Genomic DNA, 15,912 nt, shown 5'->3' with positions numbered 1-15,912 from the left:
AAATGTGGGCATTCGGTTGGTGGGGAAGGATGTGGGGAGCCATTGATTAATGTGACTCGTGCAATTCGAGGCACTAACCTTAAAATACATGCCACCTGTACACAATATCATCCGTTCTCATGGTCTGCACAACCCATGCTGGGGCAACTGCCAGCAGGCAATCTACTTTGTGCAGCGGCCGCACTTTTTAGTGGTTCAAGTTTTAAAAAGTTAGAGTCTTTCTTTCAGTTTGTGGGAATCCATTTCATTGCGAAAACTCAGTTCTACAAATACCAAACCGATTATCTATTTCCAGCCATTAGCGAAGCTTGGAGAATGGAAAAAATGTCTATTGAAAGTACATTCGCGGGCAAACGGTTCAGGCTAGCCGGTGATGGACAGTGCGACAGCCCAGGATTTTCAGCCAAGTACTGCACCTACCACTTTCAGGACATGGAAAGTGAGAAAATTGTGAGTTCGGTGGTCGTGCAGGTGTCACAAAGTACATCCTCAGTGGCCATGGAGAAAGTTGGCTTTGTAGCATCATTGCAAGAACTACAATCGCGGGGAATGGTGATCGACCTGATAGCCACGGACAGACACGTTTCAATTGCCAAGACAATGAGAGAAGAGTACAAAAATATAAATCACCAATTTGACGTATGGCATCTTGCAAAAACAATCAATAAAAAAATGTTGGCTGCAGGTAAAAAAAAAGATATGCAAGGTATTTCACAGTGGTCCAAGTCAATCAGCAACCATCTTTGGTGGAGCTCAAAAACATGTGAAGGGTCGTTGGAAATTCTACTGGAAAAATGGCGGTCAGTAATGCTACACTGTAGCAACGTTCACCGCTGGACCACAAACCAACATTTCCACAATTGTGAACATGGCCATTTGTCCACAGAGGAGGCACGGAAGAAGTGGTTGATTCCTTCATCACCCACTCACAAAGCCATTGAAAAGATTGTATTTGATAAAACTATAACAAGAGATTTGAGGGGACTCACGGAATTCTGCCACACAGGAGATTTGGAGGTGTTCCACAATATGTGCCTAAAGTACAGGCCAAAACGATTGCATTTTGGCATGGAGGGCATGATAAATCGGACTCTTCTAGCGGTCTTGGCACATAACCATAATGTTGGCCGTCAACAAAGTAGGACGACCGGAACTTTAGGGACGCTTCGCTACAATAAGGCCTTCACTAAAAGAAGTAAACAATGGGTGATCAAACCAGTGTTTGAGGATATGCAATATGAGTTTATTGAGAGACTTATTGTTGATGTCCTAGATAGGCACATACATGGAGTTGTGAACGAACCTGTGCAGGGGACAACTGCATTGCCACCCAACATTGCCTCTGTTCCATGTCCACCTAAAGCAGAGCTCATTGAGAAATACACATCACGGTTTAAATGATTGTAATTTGATTGTCTGTTCTCTCGAGTCTCCTCATGTTGCAGGCCCATTGAATATGTGTATCTATGTAATGTGTAAATAAAAGTGATTGCTCAGTGTACATGCAATGTGTCTCTCCACCCTTGCCCCTCCCTTCACCGTGCAGTAGTGCGAACCACCCGGGTGTCACCTGTGACTTTGCTCTCGAGTCTCCTCATGTCGCAGGCCCATTGAATATGTGTAGCTATGTATTGTGTAAATAAAAGTGATTGCTCAGTGTACATGCAATGTGTCTATCCAACATTGTTCATTTGCGCATTAAATTAAACCAAACAGTAATATAAATCATTTTTCAAAAAATATAGAATGTCTCCGTATTTATGGTTCTCTGGGGCTGCAAAGCACGCAGACAAAATGCAAAGATGGAGTGTAAATTTCAAGTCCTGTGAGATGGCCTTACACTGAATGTAGCTAACTAGGAATGTGTGCTCGTTCAAAGTGAAGGTCAGCTGCTTTGATTTTTTGCTCGGGTGCCGGAATGGCCCACAATTCAGTATAAGGTTCTATTGTTATTTGACCTTGACAGGCCGGGACCATCCCGAAAGACTTCTTTTTGGGGGTGTGGTGCAATAACGTAAGAAACGATAATGAATAAAATTTCAGAAACGATAGCCATTTAATGTTCGTTCATTAGAAGAAATAACGTCGGCATAGAAGGAGTGGTATTTCGGGGCTGCCCTACGCACAGACACAATGGAAAATGCAAATATAATGTAAGTAACTCTTTAGATGAGTTTATACCGCAATTTAATTACTATACAGTAGCTTTAAAGACGGGTTAAGTTGTACTTGTTCGTTCTATGTGGCATATTGTTTTGTACCGCGCACTATCTTGAGGAGAACCATCTCCTTTTATGGAAGCACCTCAAAACCTTCCTCTTTGCTTCTGCTTTCTCTCTCTCCCTCTCCCCTGCTACAACTGGTCCACTGTCTGCGACCACGGTCCTGGGCTCTTCCACTCTCCACCTGCACTGCCTCCCTGTCAACCCCTGCACTGGGGGACTGTCTCAGTATCCTACAGCCCCCCCTTCCCAGCACTTGTTCTGCACTTACCTTGCACTCGCCACCAGCTGGCCCTATGTATTTATTATTTTATGCTACTTATCTTGTACTCCACTTCCCCCCTCCCCTTCCCCTTGCACTTTTACCTTCCCCCTACCCCTGCACTTGCGCGATCTGAATGACACCTGGCCTAGTAGGATCGTTGTCTGTCTTCTCCTTGTTCCCCCCCCTCCCTGCCTCGCCACGCCTTGAAACACTTATGATATAATATGGCATTTGCAACGCGCCTATACACATCAGTGACGAAGTGGTCCACTGGCGCTCAGGCGGCTCTGAAAAAGGCGGAGGAGAGGGGGTGGGTTACTGGAAATGACGTATAATACCCAGTTGCACTGTCCTAGCTATGAAATAATTTCCCGACCTAATATATAAAATGAATAATTTTAATAAAGATCTGATGGTGAGACTAATTTCATTTTTTTGTTTTTAAAACAGGTACATCCTTCATTATTGTCTGTGTCACGAGTACCAGACACCGGCGGATGGCTTTTACAACCGCCAGTTGCTTCTCCGCGTGAACAACGTTACCACCCTGACCATTTTATGGGACGATCGCCAAGTACAAGTATGCCCTTACGCGGTACTAATGGCTAGATGCAACATACATACCGTTGTGGTGGCCTAGTGCCTCGTTGTTGGAACAGCCATGCGATTATCAGTGCGACCGAAGAGCTTATTTTATCGTAAACCAACACCCTGTGTACTGCACACGAACATCGCTTGCCTCAAGACGAACTATTTTGGATCGAGAGCAAATAAAAATGCAAATCGCTGAATATTCTCTAAACATTTGATGTCAAATAAATGTACTTTACCAAATTTACAATCTTGCGGTTTGATTTAAAAGTACAGTTTCATATTCCGAATTGTGGCGTGCTGTGTTGTGAGCTGATCTGTGTTGGTTTCCGGGTTCTGTGTGGAGTCGCGTAGAAGACGCCTGGGCGCGTTTGCCTACGCAGCACAGTCACGTCACGGATAGAGGCGGGGAATATGAATGTTTCAATAAAGTCTGTTTCAGGGGCGGGGGATATGATTTCGTGCCGCAAACGCAGGTGAGCCAGGTCGATGGGGGGAAATGATAGGATTATCACAAAATGGCGGCTGATTTCGAGTGCGTTAATGGACGAAAAGTCGGGTAAGGTCCATAGGAAAGTTTTCTACGATCTACCGATTTATGCTTAAAAACACATGGCCGAACCGTAGGGACAATAAAAAAAAAGTCCCGGAACTCTCCTTGAAGTGTTCACGACAGAAATACCCTGGTTTTGTGGATGCAAAAAAATCCAGATACGTGGAGAAAAAGGATGGATGAAATATCCCTCCAACGAAGAACTGTGAAGCATTTTGTTTTCCCTGAGACTTAAGACTTCTTTTGTATTTTAGACATTCCTTGTACAATATTTCGAAACCATTGAGTGACAGTGAAGCAGAACTGTGAGATAATCTGAAGATTGGAAATACATGCAGTGAAAAGCCTGGAACACTTAGAGAAACTATATGAAGAAACACATGTTTACAGGGTATTCCATCTTTTCTGTTAGGTTTTGTTAAGTGTTAGGGCTAGGTAGTGGACAGGTTTGGCCAGAGGACTATTTGGACTTTCTTTTGACTAACGACGAGCACCTTAGTTTAGTTTATTAGGTAGATAATCTCCCTCTAGCAATATGGATAGTGAGTAATTTTCTTCAAGTTAAATAAAAACCCTTGAAAAGTACATCCTCTGGTCCGAGTCCTCTTTATGCCATACCACAAGAGATACAAACTGGGCGAGAACACTATAAAAGGAGAGTGAATGAGAGAAAGAATGTGGATTGCAGGGGCGGTGTCAGGAGGCATGGAGGCTGACCGACAGATTAGATGGAGGACGGACGGTGGAGCAGAGTTTTGAAGAGTAGGTGTAGAGTGCAGGTGAGGAATTGGTTGTGAGTGAGTAGTGCAAGTTGAATGTGGTGTGGTGAGTGGATGTTAAAGGAAAGGTAGAGGGGGACGGGGAGAAGATGTGGAGTTTTTTTTTAGGGAAAGCGATATTGTATGGTAGGAGGGTGTGGAGAGAGTGCAAGGGTTGTGAGAGTAGTGGTGAGGATGGAGTTAAGCCGAAGGAGGCGTAGGAAGTGAAAGTGGTAAGATGAGGGTACAGAGAAGTGTAGATGGGGTTCTGCGTGTAGGAAAGCGGTGGGGTAAGAGGAGAACACAGTGACATTGGAGGGAAAGAAGGTTGGAAAAGGGAGTATAAAAGAGGAAGAAGACTGGTGGGTGTGAGACAAGGAAGAGAATGGGAAGGGGCGAATGAGAGTATAGTAGAGATTGTGGCAGATGGAATAGTGAAATTCGGGAAAGGAAAGCTCACGTGAGTGAGCGAACGGACCAGGTTGTTTTTTACTGGCAGAAGAAAAATCATCATTTCCTGTTGAGAAAACCTGGAGAGTGTTAGAGAGCCACTTCAGAGAAACTCTGAGGTTGTCGGGTAGATGATGTTTTTGCCTTTAGGCATTCATCTGTGGCTAACAATTAGATTGTAGGGGTTACTGATCACTAGTTACCCAATCTAGGGTTAGGGAAGCTTGGGTTATGAAGGTGGGAGCTGTGAGAAACCAAAGGGTGTCTCACCTGCTAGTCCTCTGGGACTTGTCATCCAGGTGGCCAGGACACAGTCGTCACTTTCGGATCCAGTTCCTGCGGGTGGACCAGTTTGGGAAGATCACCTGGGTAAGGAATCTTTGAGGAGTGGGGCGTTGAGACAACCGATGGTGAGACGCAGTATTCCCCCCCCCTTTTCCCGTACCCATTACCCACCCTGTTTTAGGAGGGCGACTGAGTAAAGAGGCTAACCCTTCCATATCTCATTGGACATGTCCCGCTAATCGGGTCAGGCAATGTCAGGCACTTGACTTTAATTACATACATCTGATACCCATTAGCTCTCTCCACACGGATAAAAGGTGGAACATAGAGACACACTCTGAGCAATGGTGGAACACTAACCTACTGAAGCAGAGCGACTGAGAGAGGGACCAGAGCAAAGGGTAGAGAAACCCAGGAGATCCCTGCAGGAGCTTGTTGCCTCTGAATAGCTGTGAAAGATACGAAGAGAAGACAAATCTGAGACAAGAAAACTGCATTGTGTTTCAAGGCAGAAGCGACCCTCCCGGGTGAACATGAGTTGGGGCGGCGAGGCCAAGCCTGTGGTATTAACCTTGACTCGTAAGTTAAAACGGAAAAGACAAGAAAGGAATGCACACAGCCGGTGAGTTGGTGAGTGTCATGAAATGCTGGTGTGTATTAAGAAAAGACTGAAGTTGCAACAGTATATCTCACAATTGAAGGCTGCAGGCGTGTGGATGAGACGCGAAGTAAGGCAGACCTGTGGGCAACTTCAAATTACCGATAACTGTGAAGCCAGCGATGCAGAGTAGCGAAGTGATCCGGCGAAAGGAAGTAGCCAACTCGAAAGTCTCTGCAAAAGATTAAATGTTTTGTTATAAAGCGACAAAGTGAATGAACTCTAAAATGCATAATGATCAAGATTAACCCAGAGAAAAGGGGAAGTGAAAAGGTGAATGTTCAACGTTTGTACTTGTGATGCTGAACTACCCAGACCAAGAGACACTGGGGCAAATAACATGAGTCTGAGCTGAAGCGAAAGTCGAAGGGGTCCTGTGGAGGTCTATAGTGAAAACCTTGCACATTCAAGTCTTCAGCATCAGTAAAAGGTCAGAGCCTGACTAAGGGAACCCCCAAAGAATTTATATTAAGCTTGGGGAAAGGAACCCCTGCAAGCGCTGTGATTGAAAGTTCCGAGCTTGACCGAGGCAGACCTGCGTGAACGTTTGTTGAACTGTGAAAGAACCTTTGAAAGTTGGAATAAGTAACTAACGTGGAAGGCCAAGCGGATCTCGCTCCGCATTTTTAACTGCCTTTGTTTTGGGAACCTGAGCCAGAGTGCGTCATCCTGTTTACGTAGGATTGCCTTACTCCGTGCGTGCTGTCCAACATGGGAATGGGAAGGAGAGCTGACTCAGTCACTTCGATCTTTTATGTTATAACACTAATTATCCTTTGCATTCATCTTTCCATTTACACACGTTTTGTATATGAGATAGGGCAGGCATTAGGTTTTGTAAGTATAGGACATCTTTGATTTGACAGCGACTGACTAGGACTGTTTCTTTATAATTTGATGGTAGAGACTTCTCCCATCCTAGCTCTAGAGCAAAGCAGGAGTTTTTCCAAATCCCAAAAATTGAAGAAGGGTTTTGCAATTGCATCTCTTGTCAGTGTCATAATTGTGATACCATGCCTCCTTTACAGAGCCCATGGATGGCCGAAATAGGGAAAGTTCTTGCACTCATTTTTACCATTTGTGAAATAAAAACCCTCGACCCATCATTCAGAGTCTGGGAGTTATTGAAGCCATCTGTGGCACATTATTATTCTCATTATTATTCTTTCTTTCAGATTTAATATGAACCCTTAATTGTCATTGTGTTATTAAATCTACATGCTCTCCTTTTTGAAAAGTTCTGCATGATAATTATGTATTGCTAGGTCATATTGTCTGATGTGGTAGTAAGATTGAAGGTGAAATATTTTTTAACATGACGCAATGTTGCAGATCTGTGTAATGAAAATGTTCAAACAATCTCTTTTCTTCTAGATGGCCCTTCCCAGGAGTCCACCTCCAAATCGCTTACCTGCTGCAAGTCACTTTGAAGAAATTCAGTAGGACTGGTGCCGAATTATTAATCGGTCGACATTTAGGTAGCTGCATATGGAGCTCAAGAATTGCACAAAATGTCTTTCCATTACCAAAACAATTAAGCACATTTACAGAACATTTAGATGATGGATAAATCATCGGAATATGGAAAAAGACATTTCAAATGTTGAGTCCTAGTTCGGAAAAGTAGAACTGCAGATAATAGTGAAATCTCCTTAAAGAATATGGCAGTTATCACTTGATAGCTGCGCAATAATATCACTTGAACTACAAAAGTTGCTTGTTGATCTACAATTTAGATCCACACCTTTTTGGACCCAACCACAACATGTTTGGTTTATGTGTTTGCTCAGGCTATACCAAACTATATAGTATATGTTTACTGCGCTTGAGTGGATTCTACGGGAGGATAGTGCTCTTCAAGATGCCATTGCAGACTTCTTTTGAAGAGTTTACAGGAGCCATACAATGTTGAGTGTGTTGAATGTTGTTCCATTCCCTTGGATTCTGGCTTAAGAAGATTTTAAACATTCCTCCTGTCTAATATCAAAAGAACCACTAAATTCTACCCTTAAAGCCTATCTGTGTTGTGTTGTCGAAATGCATCTGAACTTTATTTAATACGCTGCTAGAAAACCTGTACAGTATTGTTTAGCACTTATGACTGTTACTGTTGATAATTTCATCAAAGTTGCTCTTCTTTAAACATTTCAGTCTACTTCTTGTAAGATTAAACCACAATAGCTACAAAGGAGTTGCTCTATTTGCTATGGAATGTTCTTTTTAGCTCTGCTCTCATGTTTTAAAGTAGGACAATCGTTCTAAGAATCATTCTGTAACGTTGTCACATAGGGGCGAGTGAGGGATACTTGACCACGGTTCCCCTATCCCTCGGTATATAGCACAGGATATGTGATGTTAGTTAGATCAGGTAGGTTTTGACCTTCTATCGCTTGGATCAAGCATTGGGTGTTTTTTTTCTGAAGCTGGGAAAATCATTTGTGTCCAATCACCAGGATATCATCCGGGCAGCAAAACTCTTGAGTCTTAACCTTCAGTGATTCGCATCAACCAGTTCCCATTGGTTATCTGATGTTTGCTGTATTCTTATTGACTGTGCCTGTGCAATACTGCCCTTCTCTGTGTGGCCTTTTATTGACTGTAATTCTCATCTTCTTATTTTCCATATTTGAATTATTTGATGTTACATTAAGTTGTGTTCATTTTGCACAGCAAGAGCACACAGGAGCTTTCGATTTGCTTTTGCCTACATTTGTATATACATGAATTTATTTTTAACAGTATGTTTTTCTTTTAGTAGTGTAACATATTTTCCCACTTTAAAAGTATCTCACTTTTAATAGCTTGTGATGTTTATTCCTTCTCCTAGGTTTTAAGATTGTACTTTCGGTTTACCTTTCTCCAACATTCTCTTGCTAACCATGTCTTTTAGTGGGCATTAACTAGCTACCTGAACCCAAATGGACAGCGGAAACAACCAAAGTTCCATCCATCTGACAGTCCAAGGATCAAGCCCTCATAACTGTTAATTACTAAAAGGCCCACACTTGCTTCTGGACCAAATGTTTTACTAGATGTCCTACGTTTATTCCATCCAATCTGCTGTGAAGGTTGTTCTATGATGTATTTTCACCCTACCATTGTAGTCCACTAGTTGTATAAAAACCAGCCAAAATACTTGATCGTACCTACACAGCATTACCCATAACTGGTTGAGGATGTTTTCCCTTTTGGAAGGCTGGTTGGTATGATGCTGTATTGCGCCTTGCCCTAAGTATATCCATGCCTGATCATCTGTTTTAACTTATTTTTTTATCTGTGTTTGGACTTCCCAATAATTGAAAATATTGTGTAATTCTTATTCCAAATTAAGATATTGTTTTATTATGAAATTGTGCGAACACAGAATATGTTTCAGGAATCCATGGTAGTGACCCGAATACCTCAGTGGTGGATGATTGATCACTAGGCACTAGTGGGTGGGGGATTTCATAATATAGATATGATTCCAACTAGCAGGTGTTCTAGGTAATTATTATGCTCAAAACCGCAGTGAGAGAGACTGTGCAATTCTTGCATATTTCTTAGGATGGTGGCATGGATACAGAGCCCGTTTGTAGGTGTACGTTAGATGGTGGATGAGAGTGCGGGCGTGAAGAATTCGGTGTACTGGACATAATGATTGTGAAACTTAAAATAAACATTATAATGCTTTGATGTGTTTGAGTATTTACAGTTACAGTTGGCACCAAGTCTCCAGATGTATGTTGAAACACTGGGATGACTAAAGTTACCACTTGCAATGTGGATGGATTGCTCTTTAGTTCGGAGAAGGCAGAGGATGTGCAGCGTTTGATGTCTCGGAAACCATTTGTAGCTCTGTTACAGTAGGATTGTACAATAGTTCTATTTCCTTTTGATAGGAAAACCGTGTAGGCAGTTGCACTCTGAAAATAAAGTTGAAGAGAAGGGTTAGCTAATGATCCAAATATATTTGTCAAAGCCATAGGGATTCAAAATTGAAACTATTGCAAAATCGTTTGGATTCGAAGGAGACTTAATTGTGCATATTAGTATGAATGATGGCTAAAGTTCAAAGAATGTTTAGAGGCCTGGCGACGGAAATACCAGAGCAGCTCTTAGGATGTGTCGCTGATCTATCATTTAGGAGACATTTTGCACAGAAGGAACCTGAAGAGAAGATCCCTTTTTCCTGCTCAACTTCAAAATGCAAACAATTTCTTTCTTTTTCTTTTTATAATGGCATTGGCGTGGGAAGTTCTGATATTCCACAAAACTTTTGTTGGGATTTTTTTTTTTTTATGATGGAACATGGTTTACTTGAAGAGAGAAGTTCGGATGCCGATGTGCGAGAATGTTTTTAAACTTCTTAAAGGGCATTGCATATTACTCTGTTTCGTGGGGTAAATGATGACCTAGATTACAAAGTTTATACACAAGAGGATTAATTTGAAAAATAGGCATTTGACAAGGTTTACAATGTCCCAGGGAGTCCTCTGCAAATTGAAATGAAAAGCTTTATTTCTCTACTAAATGCCACCCAGGGCTAATAATGTATTTTGCCCCCAGGAAGAATGGGAGAGGGGGGCTATGCCCCAGAAGCAGCTGAGCAGTAACATGTAAACACATACAACTATATAAGGTTGTTGTAGTCCCTTTAATTGGAAGATTGCACCATGTGCTATTATTTTCTTGTAATGCCAGATGCAGTTACATTTTCTTTCTAATGGATTCCTTCCTCCCATAGATTCTTCATTTTATATGCTTACTCACCATTGTTGGTATGGCTTCAGAATTATTCCCTGACCACCTGTGGTGCACTGCTGCTCCATTTGGCTCTATCCAGCGTTGTTGGTGCCCTTGACTTGGAACATGTCAAGGGTGTATATATTAAGAAGGTTGTGCTCCATGACCAATCGCAGATGGATCAAAGAAGATTCCATTGCTCTGAGATGGTTCAAGGGGTTTTATAAAAAAAATTAGCGGGCTGTATGGCTATCCCTTCTTCATCCATAAAGGAACATTTCTCCCAAGGTAGTAAGATTCTACTCTACTGTCAAAGTTTTTAATTCTTTAACCTTTATTCAGCGTAAGCCTTTTAGGTACACCAATACAACAATAAATACTTCTTTACATTGGGGCGTGGCTAGGCGGCCATGCGGTAGGACATGCTGCTGGGAAGCTCCGACGTGATCCTGCCAAGCTGACGTAATTCGTTTTCAAACAAACTGCAAAGTTAAGCAACGGACATCGGAACATCCACTGGCCACCCGCTGCGATTCCTGAGAAAAATCAGACTACAGATCGAGTAGTAAACCACTGAAGACGATACCGCCTGCACAAGACAAAATGGCTGGCGCGAGCAGCAAGAACCGCTGAGGGTGTTCTCCGCCGGGCAGCGAAGCAAAAAAGCAAGGAGCACAGGAGGCAGGCCGGCGGACGGAGTCACGCAACCAACAGGAGAGGGGGAAGACCACGGCAGCGGGCGGGCAGGAGCGGCCAGACGGAGATGGACTGTGGGGTAAGGGCCCAGGAGCTGGCTACGGAGACCGCGGCGGAGGGGAACCCAAGGAGCCTGCACCTGGCCAATCCACCAGGCCCGGTGCTGAGGCTGAGCACACAGAGGGACGCCCGTGGCAGGACGCCCCCAAGCCGTGGCGGTTCGGGAGCTGGTGAGGAGGGGCCATGGCATCCTTCTGCCCCCTCCTCTGCCCTGGCTGACGAAGCTGCTCCAACCCAGAGGACGGGCTGGTGGAGCAGACCCGAAGCGGGACCGAGCGGGAGACCGGGCTCGGCGAGGGAAGCAGTGGGCGCAGAGCGGGTCCCCGCTCGGAAGAAATAAGTGCCGCCGAGGAGCCCGAAGCAACATGAAAGTACCAGAGGAACGGGGAGTGCGAAAACTGCCACAAAAGAATTAACCCCATCGCAAGTGGTTGATGCGCATTTGCTTGAATAAGACATATAACAGGGGTGAGGCCATACACAAGGCGAACAAGTGCCGCCCAACGGGACAATTGGGAATGTGAACCCCCATATGAAAACAATGGCTGAGGTGATGGGGGCACACACCGAGCCCAAAAAGATAAAGATTCTCCGCAGGTACTGAAGGAGATGCAGAGCTCCTGACAGACGGGGCCCAACGAAGAGACACTCAGCGTGAGCCTGAGATCCTAAATCACCCATCGAACAGCAAAGAACCACAAGATGCCCATCCCACAAGGTGAGCAGTCATTGAAGGAGTACATATTCAAGTGATCTGCATATATGTGTGAGGGAGAGTGCAATAGGTTGGAGGATTCAAGGGCTACATTAAGTGGGGCATAGACAGACCAGGTACCAGCAACATACACCCAAAGCGGGACCTGGCCCCACGCAGACCCAGGCGGCAAGCCCACCGAGGAAGGAAGCAGAGGAGGGCGGCACCTCAAGCCGGCACCTCAGGCCGGCACAGCCATAATGTTGAACAGGAAAACGGAACGGAAAACCAAATAAGTCAGCATAGACACCTTTATCAAGACACCGGGGAACAAGCAGTCTACTCTACCAGACACGGCAGAAGGTGCGAATGACGTACCGATCCTGGAAGTAATCGCTTCCCTGAAGGCATCGCTCGAAAATAAGATGGACACAGCAATAGGTGCCCTAAAAGCATCCTTCGAAAACAAACTAAATACAGACATGGTGGATGTGGGCCTCCTTTGCCAGGACGCAAGGAATTTGACGGATCGAGTGACAGCAACGGAACAGCAAGTGCAACAAAACACTGCTGGCATCGCCGTCACGCAGACACAAATGTCAGAAGTGCTACAGAAAGTCAAGATCTTAGAACGAAGAGTGGAGTATGCGGAAGGAAGGGCGAGAAGGAACAACATCTGCATAATTGGACTTCCAGAGGGTGAGGAAGGTGATGACCCCACGGAATACGTCGAAAACATGCTGCTCCAGGAGATCGGAGCCAGAACACTGTCCCAGGGTTTTGTGGTAGAGAGAGCACACAGAGCTCTAATCAGGAGACCTCAGCCGGGTGCTCCCCGAAGAGCGATGATCGCCAAGATCATGAACTTTAAGGATAGAGAAAAGATACTGACATTCTCAAGGGGGGTGGGGGGAGTGATCACCAGATACTCCTCCAAGATCACCATGTATCCGGACTACACGGACATGGTCCACAAACAGAGAGCACAGTTCGGCCCAACAAAAGAAAGTCTGAGTTGCAGGGGTGCGCTACATGCTCCTGTTTCCTGCTAAACTCAAGGTGATACACCAAGGGAAAACATGCTTCTTCGACTCCACCGAAGAGGCCAATACGTGGATGGACTTACAAGGCATCCCCCAGCTAAGGCAGAGAAATGCCAACGACGACGGAAGTCGGCCCCAATGAGATGAAGTACGGACAGCCAGGAACAAGGACGTCAAGCATCTAATAACTAATCAAGCCAGAAGAAAAGTATAAAGGAGCGACCAGCTCTAACCCAGCCGCGTTGGCCAAGGGAAGCAGTGCCCCAGAAGAGAGCGTACTGCTAGTTCGGATGCCAGTTCCAAGGCATCAGGCTGCGGCGAGTCTGCTTTACCCAAGGGAGCATGACGAGAGAAGTGGTGATGCCCGAGCAGGGGGAAGGTGGCTGGGAGTTAGTTTTTCAGTTCTTGTTTGGGTTATTGACTGGTGTGAATGGTTGGTAAATGGCACTGGCAGCAGATAGAACGACATAAAGGAGAACAGGGAAATTCAAGCACAAAGCGACTGCAACAGCATGCAGCAACGATCCTGGAGTAACAACCGCAGATGTACTGGCAAGAGACGCCCCGAAGGGACGGCTCCAAGTGGCAGCCGAAAGTGGAAGGCATGGCGCAGTGAACAGGAACAAGGCTATAGGACTACGGAGCCAGAACGGACGAAGCGCACATGGGGCTAGATGAGCTAACAATAGCAACCTGGAATGTGAGAGGATTTAACGCGTATGTGAAGAGGCTCAGAGTTTATGCATGGCTGAACAAGATGAGCGTCAAGATAGCGATGCTGCAGGAGACACACCTGACGCCAGAGAGACAGGCCAAAGTTGACAAGAAATGGGGAGGGCAGGTATACAATGCCACATACTCTAACTATGCACGAGGAGTATTAATATGGATCGCCCCAGGGGTGCCATTCCAGCTCATAAAACAGGAAACTGACCCAGAGGGGAGACTAGTACTAGTGCATGGCATGTTGGAAAACGGAGAGGTATGCCTGATCAATACCTATGCCCCAAACCATGATGCAACAGAATTTTTCTAGAAATTAGCACCTAAACTGGCCCAGTACAGAGAGGCGACGTTTATTTGGGCCAGTGACTTCAACTGTACCAGGTCGGACGGCAAGCACAGGAAGCCAGCGCCCCCCTGCCAAGGAGCTACATAAGGCTCTCGACAGTCTACAGCTGGTGGACATCTGGAGACGGGTACATGGAGGTGGGAGAGGTTACACACACTATAGTGCACCCCACAGAATATTTACACAAATAGATTACATATTCACAGGCAAGGAATCTCTGCAAGACTTTACAGGGATTAACATTAAAGCACGCACACTTTCTGACCACGCGCCGATAATAGCGGCATGGGCACACACCTTTAGGAAAGCCCCGATATCAACATGGCGACTCCGGGCGGAGACCGTGGGGGAGGGCGAGTTTGAGGAACACCTCCAAGAGGTGATAGAAGACTACTTTGAACACAATGAGGGAAGCGTAGAAAGTAATGCTATACTCTGGGACATGTTTAAAGTCGTGATAAGAGGGGCGGTGATTGGCAAAACTGGGGGACTGAAAGGAGCAGTCACAGAAGAACTTACCAAACTGGAAAGGGAGATAGAATCAGAGGAAGGACGAGAGGAGATAGCGGGGGGGAGGAACCTAGGGAACTGATGGAGTTGAGAACAAGATGTATAGAACTCTCGGAATAATTAGGAAGGCTGAACTACTGGAGGTACTTACAGCGGTTGCATACGGAAGGGGAATAAACCTGGAAGGCTCTTGGCTTGGCTCACTAAGCAAGAAAGTAAAAAAGACCCCATAGCAGTGCTATGAAATGAAACGGGGACAGAGATTAGAAATCGGGAACATATCAACAACATATTTGCCCGCTTCTACGAGCGACTGTATGCCCCTAATCCGGAGGTAGACCCGGAGGACATAGCGCACGCTCTAGCAGAGATAAGGCTACCAAAACTAGCAGAAGAACAGGCCCAATTATTGGATGCTCCTCTCACGGTAGAAGAAATAGAGAGCGTGATTACTGAACTCCCCGTAGGTAAATCCCCGGGCCCGGAAGGACTCCCGGGGGAGTTCTATAAGACATTTAAGAGCACCATTGTCCCAAAATTTACTAGAGACCTACAAAAACGCATACGAGAGCATACAATTGCAGACTAGTATGTCGGAATCGATAATCATACCGATCCTTAAACCAGGGAAATCGCCCACGAAGTGTACCTCCTACATGCTGATTTTCCTCATTAATCAGGATGCCAGAATACTTATGGCGGTCCTAGCCAACCACCTAAAGCAAGTAGTACCCACACTGATCCATCCAGACCAGACTGGCTATGTCCCGGGACGGAATACATCATTGAATCTCCGTGTGTTACACCACGTGATAGACAGGACAAATCCAAGACAGGGAGAATGCGCAATAGTGTCCCTAGATGCTGTTAAAGCCTTCGACTCTGTGAACTGGAGGTGGCTGCTGAGTGGACTCGCCCACTTCGGCATTGGGGAAGGGTTCCTCAGATGGATTAGTCTGTTGTATAAAGACCCCCAGAGCCAGGGTGAAAACGGGACGATTCATCTCGAAAGATTGGAGAATATACAGGGGAACACTGTCACCAATGCTATATATCTTGGCTCTCTAACCGCTGGCGGTTTTTCTCAGAGCAGAATATGGAGACACGGGGATAGACATAGGCAGGGTGCTGCATCAAATTTTGTTATATGCAGATGACATGCTGCTCTTTGTAGAGAACCCGCGTATTGGCCTAACCTGCCTCTTATAGGCGATCGAGGTGTACACCAGACTCTCGGGCATAGCAATCAATAAAGAGAAGTCCCTGATCTTCCCCTTGGCGAATTTAAAGCGGGTCCCCCTGGAAAGACTTCCGGATTTGGGCCTAACAT

The 15,912-nt window shown here is 45.3% G+C and overlaps 1 protein-coding gene across 2 annotated transcripts in view; it reads left to right on the top strand.

Moving 5' to 3' along the window:
* PRR11 (proline rich 11) overlaps positions 1 to 9,457 on the top strand; it is a 231,101-nt gene extending 221,644 nt beyond the window's left edge. For both annotated transcript variants that reach the window (XM_069615149.1, XM_069615150.1), the window contains one exon: positions 7,157 to 9,457. In XM_069615149.1, coding sequence (XP_069471250.1) covers positions 7,157 to 7,225 — 69 coding nt within the window. In that variant the 3' untranslated portion in view covers positions 7,226 to 9,457. The remainder of the gene's footprint in view (positions 1 to 7,156) is intronic.
* Positions 9,458 to 15,912: the final 6,455 nt, after the last annotated feature.

This window comes from Ambystoma mexicanum, chromosome 9 (genome assembly GCF_040938575.1).
Source record: "Ambystoma mexicanum isolate Mex_15411 chromosome 9, UKY_AmexF1_1, whole genome shotgun sequence".
NCBI lineage: Eukaryota > Metazoa > Chordata > Amphibia > Caudata > Ambystomatidae > Ambystoma > Ambystoma mexicanum.
This window is presented reverse-complemented; position numbering and strand designations above follow the sequence as displayed.